We start from the raw sequence: 19,661 nt of genomic DNA, 5'->3' as shown, positions 1-19,661 counted from the left end.
CCACTTTTGCTAGCATTATTGCTCATTAATGAGTCTTGTCTTCTCGTGATGAATCTAAAGTGTGATAACATTAGTTTAGTCGTTTTAGCTTCTACTGAGAGTGAAGGTTCACTTTGATCCACAACACATTTATCTTTCTGGTAATCCAAGGTATGGTATTTGTAAAGCTCTCTCCAGCATCACATTTCAAATGAATCAGTCTTTTCCTTTTACCTTTTTGCATTGTCAAGCTTTCATATCCATACACAATAACCAGGAGATAAGTGATCATGGCCCTAGTTTCCATTGATGTTTCCGTGATTCCTAAGGATTGTTTCTAGTTCCTTCATAGCTGCCCTTCCAAGTCTCGGTCATCTACTGATTTTTTTTTTTTGGCTGTACTGCCCATTTGGATTGTTTATGAAGCCAAGATACAGAAAATCTTTTTAACAATTTTGATTTCTAATTGTCAGCATCAGTATAGTTGTTTTGTAGTTATCATTTGGGTCTTTTTAATGTTCAACTGTAATCCTTCTTTTGCACTTTCTTCTTTAACCTTTCTTAGTAATTGTTTGAAATCAGTCCTGCTTTATGTCAGTAATATGGTATCATTTGCTAGTATGAAAATTTTCTTTCACCAATTTCACTCCTCCTTTTTCTAATGCAGCTGTTTGTATGGCATGTTCTACTGGTAGGCTGAATAGATGGGAAGGTCAAATGCACCCATTCTCTGACATCTCTGCCAGTTAGAAACCATTCTGTTTCCCTGATACCCTCTTGTTCAGCGTATAGGTTATAGGTTTCAGCACACAATTTCTTTTAGAATTACAGTATGCGTATCTTTTCATGATCTGCATTATCAAAGACATTTCTGTAAGATGTGAAGCACTTGGTCAGAATCCTCTTGAAGATTTATGCTGGCATAAGTATAATTGTGTAAATGGCAGCACCAAATTTCCACTTGCATGCCAATTGTGTGATTTGTCTATGTCAAAGAATGCGAGCAGCCACTAGTTTGTTGTCGTTGTTGTTTAGTCATTAAGTTGTGTCCGACTCTTCGTGACCCTACGGACCAGAGCACGCCAGGCCCTCCTGTCTTCTACTGCCTCCCGGAGTTGGGTCAAAGTCATGTTGGCAGCTTTGATCACAAGCCACTAGTTAGTAAGAAGCAATTAAGCTTACACTGGCTTAAATCCCCAGCACAATTCAGGCCATTAAGTCAAATTTCATCATTGGGACAACTCTAGCTTCTTGAAACCCCAAGTGTCTATGCTACAGCCAGTGTCCCAGTGGGAGGGAGCATCAGGAAGGAGCATTTGGTAGTTTCTCCATGGTGGAGGTGGAGAGAATTATGTGGGTAGACCTGAGCTACATCAGGATATGATGCAGCAGTGATCTCGTGGTTCAAGCTAGCATTGGTCAGAAAAATTCACTCTGCAGACATGTCAAGTAGAAGACATGTCAAGTAGAAGCCGCCTAGAGTGGTCATAACAACTAGATAGGTGGGATATAAATGGAATAAATAAATAAAGTTCCCTTATCACAGAGCATTGTGCAGATGGACCATAGTCTTGGGCCGCTTCTGGTTCATCTTTAGAGCCAGACTCATCCTTTTTTTAGAATACATGTCTCAAAACATTTGTATAGTAGCTGTTCTCTAAGCATGCAAATTATAATGAATCTACTAGTCGGTTATCTTTATTGTCACTTGAATATGATTCCCTCTGAAGGGATTCCTGAGTTCACATGTATAATAAAATAGCATGTGCCACAAGTTATTACTTTATTGTAAAATGAGTGCATATGATTTCAAAGGAAATCTACTTCTGTCCATTTGGTGATGAAACAAATTAGCAAAGGCTGGCAGCTGCTGGAAGCAAAATCTTTCTTGAATGGGGAGTTTTCATCCATGGTCTTATGTCAGATAGTACAGGTTCCACTAGTTGAAAAACAAAGCACTGGCTTAAGTAGGCTTCAGTTTTACCTAACATAGTAATTGATAGGTTTAACAGAAATGTATAAAGAACAAACTACCTGCTACAGTGCTATATTGTAGAGTGGTTATATCAGAAATAATCTGGAATGGTGGGTAATCCAGGATAGGGAGTAGGGAAACAACGTATTAAACTTTTATTTCTTTTAAATGTTGTCCACTAAAGAGCAGTATGCTTTATTAATAGTATTTTAAGACATGTGGGTGGATGTTCATAAAATTTAATAGCTTTCTGAAGCTCTGTACATCTAAAAAGTTTTCATAATGCATTATTTACACACACACACACACACACACACACTCATGAAGTTATTTTACTGACTAATTTAAACAGCTTTGAGATGGAGTACAGTATAGTCCTTTACTGTGATGTGTTCCTTAAATTTGCTAGCATCCAGAATAGCAGAGTGTGGGTCTGTTACCCCAACTTCTGAAGAAAGTATATTCCCATGACTTTAAATGGAAGTAGCTCTTTGTCACATGTTTTAATTCTGGAAACTACAAATCAAAAATATTCATCCATCCATCATCTAGAGATTGTAGTGAATGTCGAAGCCTACATGTTAAGCCAGCGACTCCCAAATTTAAAAAAAAAAAATAGAACTTAACAAATCATAAGAATTTTGTGTGCAGTTTGTTGAGTTGCCCAATAAAGTGCCAAAATAATGAGCCAATTAATGATTGACCTACAAAACCTCTGTGATCTTGACAGATTAAGCAATACCTCCTATCTTTTGAATTAGATCCAGTTTAATTGGGTAATAAAATTTTCTTGTTTCGGTCTAACAAGACTTCTCCAGCTTTAAGCTGCTTTAAGAAGGTGAACAATTTAATTTTTTTTTAATTGGATTTTTTGACCATTTAAATTTTAAAAATCATTTTTAAAATTTAAATCATGATTTAAATCACAGTTTAAATAACTTTGATTTTTTTTAAAAAATCATTGCTTTTTATCTACCATCTAGCTTTTTGCTTCTTCTCATAACAAAAGAGCACTAACTTTTGTTAGTTTTCTGTGAATATGGATTAATCCTCCAAATGTGTGGTGTTGCTTCCCCCCCCAGTACATCCCCCAAGGCTGGTTTTTGCACCTGCCAGGCCTCCCCCAACCCTTCTTTGTCTAGGAGAAGAGTAGATACGAGACCCTCATAGAAGCCCTCTGGAATGGCAGTTCACCTTCTAATTGAGTCCCAAGGCTCCATGACCTTTTTAACACTGCAAAGCACCTGTTTTTTTAAAAAATTAGAAGGAAACTTGGGACCTTCTCATTTCAAATATTGGCTTTCTGGTTTTGTTTGTTTGTTTGTTTGTTTGTTTTTTGTAATCTAGGCCAGACTACTAAAGATACCACATTTTCTTTATAGGGTGTATAATAACAATAATCATGTGTTGTCAAGTCAATTCTGACTGATGTCGACTTTTTTTTTTCTTCAGGGTTTTCCAGGTAGAGAATAGTCAGATGTGGTTTGCCATTCCCATCTTCTGGGGGACTGTGCAGGTTGCCCAAGGCCACCCAGGCTGGCTCTTCTCCCAGGAGGCCCAGTGGGGGAATCAAACTCCCAACCTTTCACTCCCAAGCCAGACACCTCAGCCATTGAACTATCCAGCCAGCCTATACTCCCACCTTTTCTTTCTTACATGCCCTTCTGTTTGGTTTTGAAGGATGTACAAAAGAGGAACACTTAATCACTGCCTCAGAGAGTGATTAAGTGGGGGAGAATTAACCCAGTTTTAGGAGAGCACAATAGAGACACAAGAGTGGAAAACATATGTTTGCCTTTAAGGTACATGGACTGCCATCTCCATAAACCTCAATGGTAAGAGGTGAACTTGTTTTGTAGCATTTTTTAAATGTTCCCGTTTTAAAAGGTTGAGTGTGTTGCAAATAGAAGTGGCAGTGGTTGTGATTCTATGTCAGATTTTGTGGTATTGTTAGCTTTAATTGCCTTTATCCAACAATCTCTACAACAGATACAGATTTTCTGTCTTTCTACCTCATGCTTTTTTTTTCAAGCAATTCAAAAGTTCTTGACTCATCCAGGCACATATATTCTTGGCATGACTGGGCATAATGTTGTATGGCTATTTATTTTATTTAGTTATTTCCATTTTATGCCCTTTTTCTTCCAGTGAAGGGACTCAGGGTTGCTCACACATGAATTAAACAAATTAAAATTAAAAATAGACTTAATTAAACCATTAAAAAGCAATTAAACAATATTAAAACATTAAAAGCATATAAAGATGTAATCACAGGTCATTTAACTTACATTGAAATTAGATATTAAATCCCTGTCTGAATAGTTATCACTTGTTGCCAAAACAAACAAAGGAAAGGGAGTCAGTCACCCTAGCCTCATGAAGAAGAACTTCCACAGTTTGGGAGCAGCCACCAAGACAGTCCTCTCTGGGGTCCACAAAAAGTGCAAGCAACAGCAGGACTGTGGTATCTATGGGAGATCCGTTCCAGGCGCCCACCACCACCACGCAGATGCTGAAAAATGTAGAAGTATTGAACAGTATACATTGTATGGCCTCTGGTTCCCTCGAGTGCCCAGTTCTGCTAAATAAGTATAAATAGGTATTGGGAGGGGGCGTTATTTAGCATTTTCAGGCAGCAGATAAATGAATCAGTGGATACTGATCCTGCAGATAGGGGTCCTACTGTATTTTATTTTCCTTTTAACATGAATATTTTATTGACTGACTCTTTGAACATCTACCCCTCCCATCTAGTGGCAAGCCACTCCTCTGGGCAGCGTACAACACGATATGCTTCGTTGCATTGGTCACTCCCCAAAATCAAGTGAAGGAACCAAATCCAGATTCATATTCATATCCAGCCTACTGAATCATCATACTTACTCACATCCTACTTGACCGTTATTGAAATGTGTTTACTCAGCACAGTAGAAGAATGAATGCTCTAGCGCCATCCCTTTTGCTCCATGTTATTGTCTATGTGTGGAAGGTCCATAATGAGCCTCGTGGCGCAGTGGTTAAAACGCTGTACTGCAGCTAAAACTGTGCTCACGACCTGGGGTTCAAATCCCAGGTAGCCGGCTCAAGGTTGACTCAGCCTTCCATCCTTCCGAGGTCGGTAAAATGAGTACCCAGCTTGCTGGGGGGGGGCAATGTGTAACCTGTATAATTAAATTGTAAACCGCCCGGAGAGTGCTTGTAGCGCTATGGGGTGGTATATAAGTCCAATAAATAAATAAATATAAATAAATAATGCAAAAAGGACAGATTCTTCTATGTATGAGGCATATTTTTGACAATGTGGTCAGTGACCAAAGGGCCATCTCGAATAGACCAGATGGGCGGGATATAAATCAAATCTATCAATCTATCTATCAATCAATCTCTCTATGTGGTCAAATGCAAGCTTGGCATCTCCATTGTAAAGAAAGAGGAAGTACTTCGGTCCTGAGCAAGATTTTGGCCTGAGCCACTGGAGAGTTTCTGACATTCAGAATAAGTGATGCTATATTAGGTAGAAGGTACCCAGTGTGGTATAGTGGACTGATTGATGGACTAGGATGTTGGAGACCAGGGTTCGAATCCCAGCTCGGCCGTGGAAACCCAGTGGGGAGTGGAACTGGTAAGACCACTCTTTATATATATCATTTACCTTGAAAGCCCTATTAGGGTCTCTTTAAGTTGGTTCCCACTTGACAGGACAGAACAACAACAGATTAGATAGAAGATCAGCTGCTGTTAGATAGCTTTCTCTTCTGTTGTTAGATGCTGTCAAGTTGCTGCCAACTTCTGGCAACCCTAGGAATTAGTGAACTGCAGAAGATCATATTGCTGACCGCTTTTTTGGATTTTGTAAACTAGGCTTTTTGTGAGTCAATTCATCTCACGTTTGCTCTTCCTCCTTTCCTACTGCCTTCCACTTGTCCTGTCATTATTGTCTTTTCTAATGCATCCCATCTTCTCATGACATATCCAAAGTGCTATATCCTCCATTTAGTTATTTTATGAGGTCCTGCCGAGAGTTCAGGCTCTGCTTTCCCTGTATCTGTGCTATTTGAGAGATGTCAGTGGCATTAACCTTAGAGACTGGTAGGTCAGAGAAGGAAAATGACTCCCATCCTGATGCCCCACTTTGTATGATGTCTGTGCTTTCAGTAGGCCCATTTTTGGTGTCAGAGCAGCAACTCTGACACTGCTGCTGTAGATAATGGATGTACTTCAGTAGCTCTCACCAGGCTGCCCCCCCCTCCAGATCCTCTGGCTTAGAATTCTCCTCAACGCCAGCCAGCATGGACTGTGGCTATGGTGATGGGCCTTATACCTCAAAGCATCTGGAGAGACAGACCCGGCTTGGGAAGGAATGTAGTAGACCACACAGATCTGTTGGGCACCTGTGAGTGATTGGATTGGATTCATGCAACAGCAAGCTGGAGGACACTGTCCTACAGACTGGAAGACTGTTTTTTATACTGTATATGTGACTGACAGCGATTCTCCTTTGTGGTCCTCAGAGGATCACTGATAGCTCAGAATCCCTGAGCTTTATCTGTGCTAGTAGCAGTTTCTGGATTGAAACCAAACAACATCTGGCGACCCAGGTTTGGAAACAGCTTCATTCGTTTAGCATGTTTCATTTGTTCAGGCAACCTAGATGCAGCTGTAATGATCTAATTATGATTTCATAATGAGATGGAAACCTTCCTTAAAACACAGTCTTGAACCCCAAATAAGGGATGTGGTGGTGCTGTGGGTTAAACCGCAGAAGCCTCTGTGCTGCAAGGTCAGAAGACCAGCCGTCGTAAGATAGAATCCACGCGACGGAGTGAGCTCCCGTCGCTTGTCCCAGCTCCTGCCCACTTAGCAGTTTGAAAGCATGTAAAAATGCAAGTGGAGAAATAGGAACCACCTCGGTGGGAAGGTCACAGCGTTCCGCATCTATAGTTGAGCTGGCCACGTGACCACAGAAACTATCTTCAAACAAACCCTGGCTCTATGGCTTGGAAAGGGGGTGAGCACTGTGCCCTAGAGTCAGACACGACTGGACTAAATGTCAAGGGGAACCTTTACCTTTACCTTGAACCCAAAGGGTTCCCCTTTTTAAGGTGATAGCCTGTGGATCCTGGTACTCTTTCTCCTGATCACCCATCCATTCTTACGTAGTGTACGTCACCAGGAAAAAGGGAAAACACTAGTGTTTTGTTTTTTAAACCTTACCTCTGCCTCAAGCTGCACTGTGCCCTCTGTGTAGCTGATTAGTGTTGCCTTTCTTCCCGTTCCCAAAGTAGGTCTGTTCCACTGAAGTGCAATCTCTGTCCAAGTCACTATGATATAATGGTTAGACTGTGATAGTTGCTTCAAGTGGCTTCTCATTTATCAAATGTGTGGGTTACCCAGTCTTGCACAGTTTAACTCATAAGCAGATCATTAGGAGAAGAGGAGGTGGAAAAATTAAATGTCCATATGCAAACCATGTTGAGGCGCTGATATTGTCACGCTTGAATCAGAGCAAAACTTTGTTTGCATTGCTGTTTTTATAGACTGTCTATTTCAGTCATACAGTATAAACAAATTAAAACAATTCACAGTTAAAAGAAAACAGTCCGAGTCTAAGAATAAAACCGGGAGCCAATAGGCAAAAAGCCCTAACCAGATCACAGCAACAGCAGGACAATCAAAACAGACTGTCAGGATAAGCCAAACAGCAGCCAAAATAATGTGCTTAATCTAAGTGCTAAATCCACTATGAAAAAGGTCAGTTTCCCCTCTTTCAGAATCAGGAAAAAGACTGTACTTATTGAGGCAAGAAGACTTCCATAGCACTGTCAAATATAAGTCCATATACATTATATGGCCATATATATTATTGAGCCATCTTTAGTGCCAGGCAATGAAACCCCTAGTAAGACAAAGGAAGTAGCCCTACTAGTAGCTGGTGCAGCTGCTGCGGTCTGCCTGATTCAGCATCAGCCCCTCCTCTATTCTGTTTAGATTAGCAAAATAAGGAATGTGGATTTCACAGTTCCGAGCCAAGAGGAGGGGTTTACAATGCTTGGCATACATGCTGGTGGCCTTTGTTCACTGGCAAGGGCTCTTTGACAGCAAGGATGCTTATTCTAGGAAGACGTGCTGCTGATTGTGAGACGATCGTCTGTACACACGGAAGAGGATTCAGTGCTGGGCAACTGCAGGATGGTCTTCGGTCAGCAGTCAGGAGAGGACTCTTGTGGGTTCCTCCTGCTCAGTTTTCAGCAGTAGCCATTAGGTACTTCCAGGAACTGACAAACAAGACAAGATGGCAACAGCCCTCTATTGCTGTCTCTTGTGAGTGCTGAAGATAGCATATAGGTGTGGAAATACTGCACGTTGGGGGTGGAGGGAGATGAAGGATTCTTAAATGAATTGGACCGTCTTCTGGACCCATCCCCATTAAAACCAATGATGTGGAGTTTTGAATGATTCATGTACATATGCTAGCAGTGTCTTTCCTGAGTATTGGTTCCATGAGCCAGTTGCATTTGCCTGTAAGCATGCCCTTTCTCTAGAAGATATTTGCATATTTATAGAGCATGTGGCTACAATGTGCACCTGAAGGCTGATGCTCACTATTGACAGAGAAACCAATGCTCATAGATTAGTCTGGCCTGGTAGTGGTGCATTTAGTTAATATGCTGTAAAGTTGTCTTACTTTACAAGAGTCTAAATAGCTTAAAATGCCTAGCCTCCTTCATATTTAGAGACTTATGTCAAAGCATTTCAGCAAAGGGTAGATGATACTGTGCTAAATGACAATTTGTTTCTAAATATGAGAGATGACAGATGGTCTCTGGTCAGAAAAGATTAAAATTAAACCTTCTAAACTGCTGTGTGTTTATCTCTTGCACTATATCTCCCTGAGCCTGTTTTGTTGTGCACATGCACACAAGAAAGAAGTATAAAAGACACTCTTTGCTGTACAGGAGAGAGTGAGCGTGGAGTATAAGATAAAGCATCATGTTAGGACTGGGGAAACCTGGGTTCAAATTTATGCTCAGCTGTAAAAACCATTAGCAATTGTCACCTTGAAACAATTGTTATGGTCCTTGAAACTCTGTTAGGGTCTCTAAATCAGAAGCAACTTGATGGCACATAACCACAATAAAACAGGATAAATTTTTGGCACTCCTTTGCAAAGCAGCATGAGTACATTGGATTTTCCTTTTCCGGTAAGCGTGGCTCTGGTGACCGAACTTTAAGAAGGATTCAGACAAACGAACAAGTGCAAAGGAAGGCAAAAATTATTATAAGGGGAATGGAAACTAAGCCCTCTGGGGAAAGGCTGAAAGAACAGGGTTCCCTTGCGTTTGGTTTATGTTCTTGCTCTAGAAGATGAGTAAGATATGAATTAAAATATAAATAAATGCTGTCATGTTCAAACTCTGCAGGACTTAGAATGTGTTGATATTTAAATTGAGACTGTGGGTGCCGTAGTGTGCACTAATAGGCCATCTTGACAGGCTAGATAAAACATTCACTTCTGTGTATTTTTTTATTTTGTTTTTTCCCTTAAGTTTCTGTTCGTTGAAAGAAAATCCCATAAGATTTAGGCTGCAGTTTACTAGAATCCTCGGCTATGAAACTGTATAGGTGTACATTTTCCACTGCATAGAAAGTGAAGTGCAAGTTTTCTAATACTGAACTCATGCTATGTTGTGTTCCCATTACTACGGTAAAATATCAAGATGCTGTACAATGGCATTGCTAGACACTGGGGTCTTCAGCATACACCCCCCCCCCTCAAAACAACAGCCTAGAAATGTGTTCGCGTATATTGCTGACAGATTTCTATTACTAATATTACATGTAACTACGGGAAACCTCTTTTCAAAAATGTGTTTCTGTAAAGTGAGGTGGAAAGGAACATGGGCTTTTTAATGCCTAGAGAGAGAGATGTTGACTTCTGCCCCCGTCTATTGTTCCTCTCCCGCTTCTGTCTAGTGAGTAATATCCCTCCCCTCCAAAGCACAGTGCCAGACGTTTGGAAGGCTAGGAAGAAAAATGATTGGAGCAGGGACAGCAATGGGAGTGTGAAGAAGTCTTATATGATTTCACCCAAGCCTCCTTTTTGATGTTCAAATTGACGTTCCCATCCCACTCACTTCATTTCTGATTAGGGCTTGAGTCTATTGCTGTCCATAACATAGCAATGGATGTAAATAAAATGTGGTAAAAGATTTTTAGGAGGTGGGTTAAGAGGGAAAGACAGAAAGATCCTGCTTTAGAAAAAGATGAAAACCTAATAGCCAAGTGTGAAAATTCAGGAAACAGAAGAATCTTTTTCTGTTCTGGTTCAAAAATGAATAAAGTGAGAAGAAACAGCTGTCCTTTCTCTCACTCCTCTCATTTTTTTCCCCTAGGTTGGAACAAGACATTAAGAAGTTGAAGGCTGACCTGCAAGCAAGCAGGCAGATTGAACAAGAGCTACGTAGTCAGATCGGTTCGCTGACCAGCACAGAGCGGGGGATCCGGTCGGAAATTGGACAGCTCCGGCAAGAAAATGAGCTGCTTCAGAATAAGTGAGTTTTTCCCACCTTAGAATATGCTGGCCCTTTTGCTGATGATTTTTATATGTGTAACTGTTTTATTTTCCTTTAAATATATAGAGGTGTGGTTGTTTTTAAAAGCACAATGTTTTATCTGGCCAAAGTTAAGGACCTTTTTGGGTGTACATCTGGACCCAGCACTCACCATGGAGAGCCAGGTGTTGTCAGTGGTCCGTTCCGCACATTTCCACCTTCGGCGGATTGCCCAGCTGCGTCCCTATCTTGATGTGGGGGCGCTCACCACTTTGGTCCATGCGCTCGTAGTCTCAAGATTAGACTACTGTAATTCACTCTACGTGGGGCTGCCTTTGATACTGAGTTGGAAACTTCAGATAGTACAAAATGTGGAGGCCAGACTTCTTACATGGGTGAAAAGGTACCAACATATTTCCCCCATGCTGGCCGCCTTGCATTGGCTGCCCATTTGTTTCCACGTTGATTTCTAAGTTCTTACAATTGCATATAAAGCCCAGACAAGATGGAGGTCTAGAAGGTGGGCAGCCTCCCCATTGGCAATTTGGGAGACTCCCTCTTTTTTGGGGGGGTGTCTCTCACCGCACAGTGAGGTTTGCAGCTTGGGAATACATCTGGACCTGGCGCTTACCATGGAAACCCAGGTGGTGTCCGTGGCCCGCTCCGCCTATTTTCATCTGTGGCGGGTCGCCCAGCTGCAACCCTACCTTGATGGGAGGTCCCTCACTACTCTTGTCCACGCGCTTGTTATCTCGAGATTAGACCACTGTAATGCGCTCTACATGGGGCTACCTTTGAGATTGATGCAGAACCTTCAAATGGTGCAGAACACGGCGGCCAGACTTCTTAGTGGGGTGAGAAAACACCAGCATATCTCTCCCACTCTGGCTGGGCAGTCAATTGACACCTCAAATACTGTATGACTATAATACGCAGATATGCCAGGAAAATTACTTGCTCTTCTTACATTAAGCTAGTATCAATGAAAACTTAGAGGACATCATCCAAAAATACATTGTAAAATACTTGCCTTAACTCTGTTAGGTGTGTTCAGATACATGGAAGTTCCTGACAGCAAAAACAAGCACTTCACAGCAGCTCTCAATGTCCAAGTATATAAATATGAGCTGCATGGAAATTGGGCATATCAGGAGCTGGTCCCATAAAACTGTATCATCCATCACCACATTTCCCCCCAAATATGGTCCCTTTGACTGGAACAGTGTCCTTAAAAATGTTCAGATACACGGGATGGGCTACTAGAACACACCAAACTTTAACAGAAACGCTTCTTAAAAATATTTCTTGCTGCGTTTTCCCAGTACATTATTTGGAGGAAAATACTACATATTTCCCCTCTCTTTCAGATTACATAATGCTGTACAAATGAAACAAAAAGATAAGCAAACGATTGGCCAATTGGAGAAAAAACTAAAAGCAGAGCAAGAGGCACGGACCTTTGTAGAAAAGCAGCTGATGGAAGAAAAAAAAAGGAAGAAGTTGGAAGAAGCCACGGCTGCCCGGGCCGTGGCATTTGCTGCTGCTACCAGGTGAAGAGAAGCTTACCTCTGTGTGTGTGTGTGTGTGTGTGTGTGTGTGTATGTGTGTGTGTGTGTGTGAGAGAGAGAGAGAGAGAGAGAGAGAGCGAGCGAGAGAGAGAGAGAGAGAGAGAGAGAGAGAGAGAGAGAGAGAACAAATACATGTATTTGTTCTTTATTTTAATTTGGAAAATAGGTGAATCAACAGTACATGTGGGATATCTGTTTTAATTTGGATGAGTGCCGTTCTTTTAATGCTGTCACTGAGCTGATATTTGGAAAGAGCGAAACGGCATCCATTGCAATTCTGCAGTGTTAACACTTCAGTGAAATTCACTATGATACATGCTAAAATTTGCATCTCTTTTTCTGGTCTCCTTTTATTTGTCAGAGGGGAATGCACAGAAACTTTACGAAATCGCATCAGAGATCTGGAGACAGAGTGCAAGAAGTTAACAATTGACATAAAGCTCAAAGAAGATCAGATACGAGATCTAGAAATGAAAGTCCAGGTAACGAGACATGGCATACGTCAAAACAAGCACTTTGAATTGGGCCCGGGCAGCAACTGGTAGCCAATGTAATTTGAACAGAAGCAGCTAGCGGTCCCACCACTCACCAGCTGCGTAACTCGATTCTGAACCAGTTGCAGTCACCGGTATTCATAGTATAATGTTTTTAAAAGCATCCCACTGCCACTACAGACGAAGACAGTAAGATAACTTCTTCCATTAACCAGCAAACAGAAGTACAGTGAGCATTATTTTTAATTCCAAAACCCGCTACCTGTGTTTGTTTTGTCCCAGTGACCTTATCTGTTTCCTTCTGTAGAGGAAGCTACAGCTTAGTGGCAAAGAGCATATATTCATGGAGGAATTCGCTAGTTCCATCTTTTGTATTGCAGTTCGGTGTACCGTAGGACCCCCATATCCACTGGGGATTGGTCCCAAGCCTGCCATGGATACTGAAAACCATGGATAATAGCAAACACATGCGTAAGAGTGGATAATAGCAAACACATGCATAAAAGGAAAAAAACCAGAAAAAATATTTTTGCATGCATGACCAGAACTGGCTACTAGAGGGTCCCAGAGACCATGCTATGTATTCTTCACTAACAAGTATTCATAGCAGGGTGTCTGGCTCATACTGATTCTGTGGAGAAGGAGGTTCTGTTGTACTGTGTTTTACTGGGTAGTCCAGTAAAGACTGGCTGTGATTTCATTTTCTGGAGACCCACAGCCAATCCAAGTTGACAGTACGAGGTGCAATGGAGTAACCTTTGGATCAGTATAAATTAAATTCATATATTCAGAAGTCAGTCGTTGGACAAGAGGTTCCAAATGGAATTCTCAGTATGTCCAACCTGGACTTGTTGTAAGCCACCTTGGGTCCTTTTTTTAAGGAGAAAGGCAGGTTAAAAGGGGTTTAAAACAAAACACACACACACACACACACACACACACACACACACACACACACACACACACACACACACACACACACACACACACACACACACACACACACACACACACACACACACACACACACACACACACACACACACACACACACACACACACACACACACACACACACACACACACACACACACACACACCCTCCCTCCCTCTTGGGTCCTTTTTTAAGGAGAAAGGCAGGTTAAAAGGGGTTTAAAACACACACACACACACACACACACACACACACACAGAGAGAGAGAGAGAGAGAGAGAGAGAGAGAGAGTTCCAGTTTCCAAACTGCAGGTTCTGCAAATCATAACCTGCAGTTCTTTTTGTCTACGGCTTCCACTAACAAAGGATATAACCAACTGGCCTTAAACCCAGTGTGCTATATATTGGCCCACGGATTCCTCACCCCACTGTAATACTCAAAATGTACTCATTTTGTTTTTCCCTGTCTAAAGACCCAGTTTGTAACTCCCTCTGCTTTTTAATCCCTCCCCAAGGAGCTACGGAAATACAAAGAGAACGAAAAGGATACAGAAGTGTTAATGTCAGCACTTTCAGCTATGCAGGATAAAACACAGCACTTAGAGAACAGCTTGAGTGCGGAGACAAGGATCAAATTGGACCTGTTCTCTGCATTAGGAGATGCAAAAAGACAGCTTGAGATAGCCCAAGGTAAGTGAAATTCTCTAAAGCAGTAGGAAATAAAAGGGTGCCCTCTTGTGTCTCATACGGTATCGTGCATATTTGCAAATGGAAAGCAGTGAACACCGCTCATAGAGGGCAGGACTGCTTATTTATGTGTGCTTGCTCGTTTGCATTTCCTTGTGGTATGATAGATCATGCTCTGCTGGAGTTCCCCAGCCTTCAGCCCAGCTTTTCTGGGGAGCCTAAGGGACTGTTTTCAGAAGTTTTAGCTGGGAAAACCAAACACCATGAACACAAGGAGTTCTGCATACAGCCCTCAGGATTCTGGCTTTTCACTGCTGCAACCACGGTTAATATTGCCTCTTGAAGGGTTTGGGAAACATCTACTTCCTATCAACTTGATCAGTCTTAGTGACTCCCCCTCCAGATAACCTCTGGTTGTACGAGAACCCTTTTGTGTCTGCTTTGGATTTTTCAGAGTTTTTGTTTACGGGAGGAGGCCCCACCCTCACTCCAGATTTTGCTTCAGGCAAAGTTTCATTAGCCACTCAATAGAGGCTTCAGATTTGAGTAGCAGTAGTTCATTTGTTTAATCAGGTGAAATTCTGCTTCATTGCCAAAGAAATAATTCTGGTAGTTTCAGTGCTAACAGGATAAAGAGAGTACAGACTGGCACTTCAGAGATTTGAGAGTAATTGCTTTGGTCCTGGACAGCAGCGAGATGTATGCAGCATCTTCCGTACCAATGGCAATAACCATTGTTCTCTCCTGCACAAGAATTAAGTTTGTAGTGCAAGAAAACATATGGTTAAACTGAACTTGAGTAAAATTCCAAGCTACCAATTTGTACAGGAAATTAAGAGCTCAGACACAGAGGAATTCTTCATTTGGTACACCTTCTTTAGGAAACAAAATGCAGGGGGAAATGGGGAAAAGAGCATATTTAGATGGAAATCTCCTTAAATAGTTCAATTTTGTACATATTACTCCTTGGCTAATATCCATATTTCTAAAGCCAGGACAGTCACCTTTAAGGGCTTCCATGAACATGAAATGAAATTTGGTAATAGAATGTCCTAATTAAGGCCTACCAAAGGTTCATTCTTGGTTCTTGGGAAGAAAGGAGCTAGGGATTGTGCCTGCCAACCCACTGTAAGAAAACTATTCTTCTTCATTCCTTTTTGCAGTGTTTTGTAACTTCTTATTTCTTCCTGTGCTCCTCCTTCAGTGACATTTTTGTTTATGCAGGCTTTCGTATCCTTGTGTCTCCCTAGGGATTGTGAGAAGTATGTGTCGTGTTGTCACTTTGCTAGTCTGGTTTTGACTACTGAGTTCATTCTTGGCAGCAAATGTTATGGAAATAGCAGGAATCATGTCTTGCTTCACAGCATCATAATACGATGAGCACTGGCTTTGGCAACATGGATGTAGCTACAGCAAATAGAGATAGAGATATTCGTATATGAATAGGAATACCCTTGTGCGGCTAGACTTAATGAGGGTCCGGCCCCTACAGCCAGATTGTCCACTCACATGTCTGGCCTCGCTTATCCTTTCAGTCACTCATAGAGCGCCACTGTCTTCCCGCTTGGCTAGCCACTCCGAGGCAGGGGGAGGGAGGACGAATATACAACTACCCCCATTTCTAAACAGCAAATAGTTTCGCACTCTTTTGAGCCCTTCCCCTGGAGTAAGACAACCCTGTTCGAAACTTTGCAAAGCACAGTTCTACTAATTCCAGTTGGTAACTGTAAATGGCTGCTTCAGCCAGGAGAGGGTGCTCAGAGTTAATGAAAGAACTATGTTCTCTGTTCTGACGGATAGCATGCATTCCTGTACTACTATATTTAGTTATTTGCTGTTTTGCATTGATGTCCATTGCCACCAGATCCTTAGATTTCATCATGGTAAATTTTTTTGTCATAAGCTTGACTGATGGTAGGTTGTTGGTAGAAGATGGTGTTGTTTATTTGTTTCTGTTTAACTTTGCAGGGCAGATAATTCAGAAGGATCAGGAAATCAAGGACCTAAAACAGAAGATAGCAGAAGTGATGGCAGTAATGCCCAGCATAACGTACACTGCGGCCGCCAGCACCCTGAGTCCCGTTTCCCCACATTACTCTTCCAAATTTGTAGAAACCAGCCCTTCCGGACTTGATCCCAATGCCTCAGTTTATCAACCCCTGAAGAAGTAAATGCCAATGTCCAGTTTGTCTGATGGAAGGCGTCACACAGAAAAATCTCTTGCAGTCAAGATGAAAATTTGTATTGTGTGAGACTGTACTGATTTATTGTTTAAGAAAAATAAAAAGAAAGAAGCAGGGTTGGGGGGGGGAAAGAACCCCAACACCACAGTTTGGCTAGAACTGCCCATCAGTTTTTTCTTGTAAATTTTTAGAAAACCTCACAGAACTTTACAGTTTTTTTCTTGGCCAATGCATTTAAGGGAAGAAGAACCCACAAATCTTGGTTTGCACATCGCAAGTTCTGCCTCTCTTCTTCTTCTTTTTTTAAAATGTGTATACTCTTGCAAGGTTTCCTCTTGAAAAAAAAAATTAAAATATCAAGGAGCTCTGCTTGATTGCAAACCTTTTCTTTCTAAAAATATAATGAAGCCAAAGTGGCAAATTAAAAATTTCAAAGAGGAAGAATAATAGAAATTCTGTGGGTTACTTTTTTTTTTTAAGAGTGAAAGGGTTTGAAGTCAAGCAAAGCTTTGATAATGTCAGTATATTGCCATGTATCAGGATAATGAAGGAGAAAGATGTGCAAAAAATCAAATTGTTTTCCCCTCTAAGGACCAAACATATATTAAGAGGGTACGTGTTTAAGGGAAGACAGAAGTAATGCAGAAATGGGTAGACAGTAACATAGCCTTAGCGGTTATGTGAAATGTTGGATTCCCGTCAGGGAGTTGGTTCACTCGAGAACTGCCAGCAGTCTTGTTCAATAGTGCCTTTGAGAAAAAGGAGGCGTTTCAAGAGGAAACTTGTTCTTAAAAAGAATTTTCTCCCCCTTTTGCTGTCATCCAGCTTCTAACATTGAACTCATTTTACAGAGTCTACTGCAGATCTTAAAAGAGATAATTTAGATGCCCATTGCAATCCGAGCTTACATATCTTTGTATTTGTCTGTTTGTTTGGAGTACAAAATCCAACAGTGTTCACTAGAGAAAAATACTCTGTAGAGGGCTCAGTAATAACAGAGGGAGTGTTTTGGTGAAGGCAGAATTGTGGAATATTTGTGCAAGAAACTGTCAAGCTGGCTCATAAAGCGGCAGTTTGGAGGGCTGGTTTTCGTTTCGTTTTTTAGTCAACTGCAATTACGCTTTAGCATCATCTTGTGTTCGACAATTTATTTTCAGTCAGGCTGACTAAATCTCAGCCATTGTGCCAAGGAGTTTTTTAGAAGAGTTTTTAGAATAAACTCGTGAAATTGCACAAGATTTACGTTTAAATGTATATTCTGCATTGGTAGGAAAGTATGTTGCACCGGCAACATTTGGAAGTGTTTAAGGTTGGGGTGCGGGCGGGAAGGGGCAGTGGGGCAGGGATCCAAAATTGTATTAGTAACTAGCAAAATTACAAACGAAAACCATTTTGATTTTTGCAAACATGCAGTAGACTCTGGGAGGGCAAGATTCTTCTTTGAAAACAAGAACACTTTTTAAAGTTTCATATAAATTGGCAAGTAAGCCTTGTTTAAAAAAAATTAAGTAGGACAAGCAAGTCAATAAATATAGGCATATTAAAGATCCATCATTTTTAATCAGAAATTCTTTTGAGATTTAAAAAAAACCCTTCTAGCTTTAGCCAGGTGTGCATGTTGCCGTCATTTGCATTTTTGAATCATCTTGTGTAATTGTCACCATGAAAGTGTTACTCAGAAATGTCATAGGTTCTCATCTTTGTGCAAAACATGGATTATTGTCACTGACTTTTTTTTGTGTTGAGGTTCCCCCATTTTTTATTTTTTATTTTTATTTTTTTGCTGCCTTTCAGGCACTACTTATGTTGAAATACTTGGTCTTGGCTGCATTCTTCTTTTTTCTGTGGGGTTTACAAAAAAAATTAAAAAATAAACATTTTCTTGCAGATAAACTAGCTTTCTGTTGTGCTTTAAGTGCCCCCCAGATTACTGTGGCTTGTAAACAGTATTGACTTTTGGAAAAGGATTAATACTTTTATTGGAGAAAGGAATCTTGATCAGTGAATCGTACACTTCTCCATCCATCGTCACAGTTCAAAAGAAAAGCATCTGTCAAGCCAAGAGCAAATACTCTTGGCTTGTCAGATGGTGCAGGCATCATCTTAGAGTAGAGTGGGTGACAGCTGGGGAGGGGGCACATTGGCCCACCATCCCTTTTTTGGCCACCTCTGCTTATGGTTTCCACCATCCCTGCCACAATTGCAGCTGAAATTCAGTGGTAATTGCAGCACCTTTCTGTGCAACACAGAAGGTTTGAAACACAGAGGGTTCCCATGCCCTAGATCAGTGATGGCAAACCTTTTTTGGGCTCGCATGCCCAAACTGGTTAAAAAAAAAAGTAGGTTGCATGCCACACCGGTGGCGGCGGAACCGGACATGGCAGCGGAAGGGGGAATCCAGGCACGGAGGTGCCTCGAGACTCCACTCTGGATCCGCTGCCAGCACCAGCTGCACCAGATCCACCTGCCGAAGTGCCAGCACCGTGGCTGCAGCCACCTTCTCAGGTATGGCTGTGCGGGGGGGGGGGGAGTAGCGATCTGGCAACTTACGGCTCACGTGCCGGCAGAAAAAGCTCCGCATGCCGGCTGTGGCACGCGTGCCATAGGTTCGCCATCACTGCCCTAGGTCCTCTGTGGTGTAATTGGCACTAATCGTTTAAGTGAAACTCTGCCCCTCGTTGCCTCAGTTCAGAGCATACTGCAGCTAGTGCTTACAAGGGTTTGCTTTCTTAGCCTCGATTAAAATCCTAAGTGTGAGCTCCTTTTAACTAGCTTTTCATGAGAAGATCTCTTTCGAGCAGCTGTGTTGGCCCGCGTGTCAACTTGCAAACGGGAACGTCGGGTAAATAAAGAAAAATATCTAACTGATCACAGCCTCAGGGGACTGACATCACCTCTCCCAGGCATGTGCTGCCTGTTTTTGGGCTGTTGTGTACAGAAACGGCACTGTCCTTAAAGGGATTGTGCTAAGCCTTAAGAAGTAAGACTTTTCTCCAGGAGACCTTGCAATTCGTTTGATTTTTTAGTGGTCCAATGAAAGGTAGCGCCCACTCTTGCATTTGTGTAATCCTGGGGACCACACAGCCTTTTTCCCTTATTCTTTCTGGATTTAACTGTAATGGTTGCATCTAGAGCATACTAACCATGGTTAAGAGAAACCCTTTCAGGTCACCATTTGAACCTAGAGTGTAGCTAGTCCTCAACAATAAATTATCTTTGTTCAGAAAAAAAATAGAGTTACACAATACTCCAGCACTGGGGCTTTGTGGGTGTCCATATACTTCTTATAA

General features: G+C 41.6%; 1 protein-coding gene across 2 annotated transcripts in view; it reads left to right on the top strand.

The window, feature by feature from the left end:
* The window catches only part of MACO1 (macoilin 1), a 63,352-nt gene extending 45,088 nt beyond the window's left edge, over nt 1-18,264 (top strand). For both annotated transcript variants that reach the window (XM_072980322.2, XM_072980323.2), the window contains 5 exons: nt 10,348-10,506; nt 11,874-12,056; nt 12,436-12,556; nt 14,017-14,191; nt 16,157-18,264. In XM_072980322.2, the coding sequence (XP_072836423.1) occupies nt 10,348-10,506; nt 11,874-12,056; nt 12,436-12,556; nt 14,017-14,191; nt 16,157-16,359 (841 nt within the window). In that variant the 3' untranslated portion in view covers nt 16,360-18,264. The remainder of the gene's footprint in view (nt 1-10,347; nt 10,507-11,873; nt 12,057-12,435; nt 12,557-14,016; nt 14,192-16,156) is intronic.
* The last annotated feature ends 1,397 nt before the right edge of the window (nt 18,265-19,661 follow it).

This window comes from Pogona vitticeps, chromosome 9 (genome assembly GCF_051106095.1).
Source record: "Pogona vitticeps strain Pit_001003342236 chromosome 9, PviZW2.1, whole genome shotgun sequence".
NCBI lineage: Eukaryota > Metazoa > Chordata > Lepidosauria > Squamata > Agamidae > Pogona > Pogona vitticeps.
This window is presented reverse-complemented; position numbering and strand designations above follow the sequence as displayed.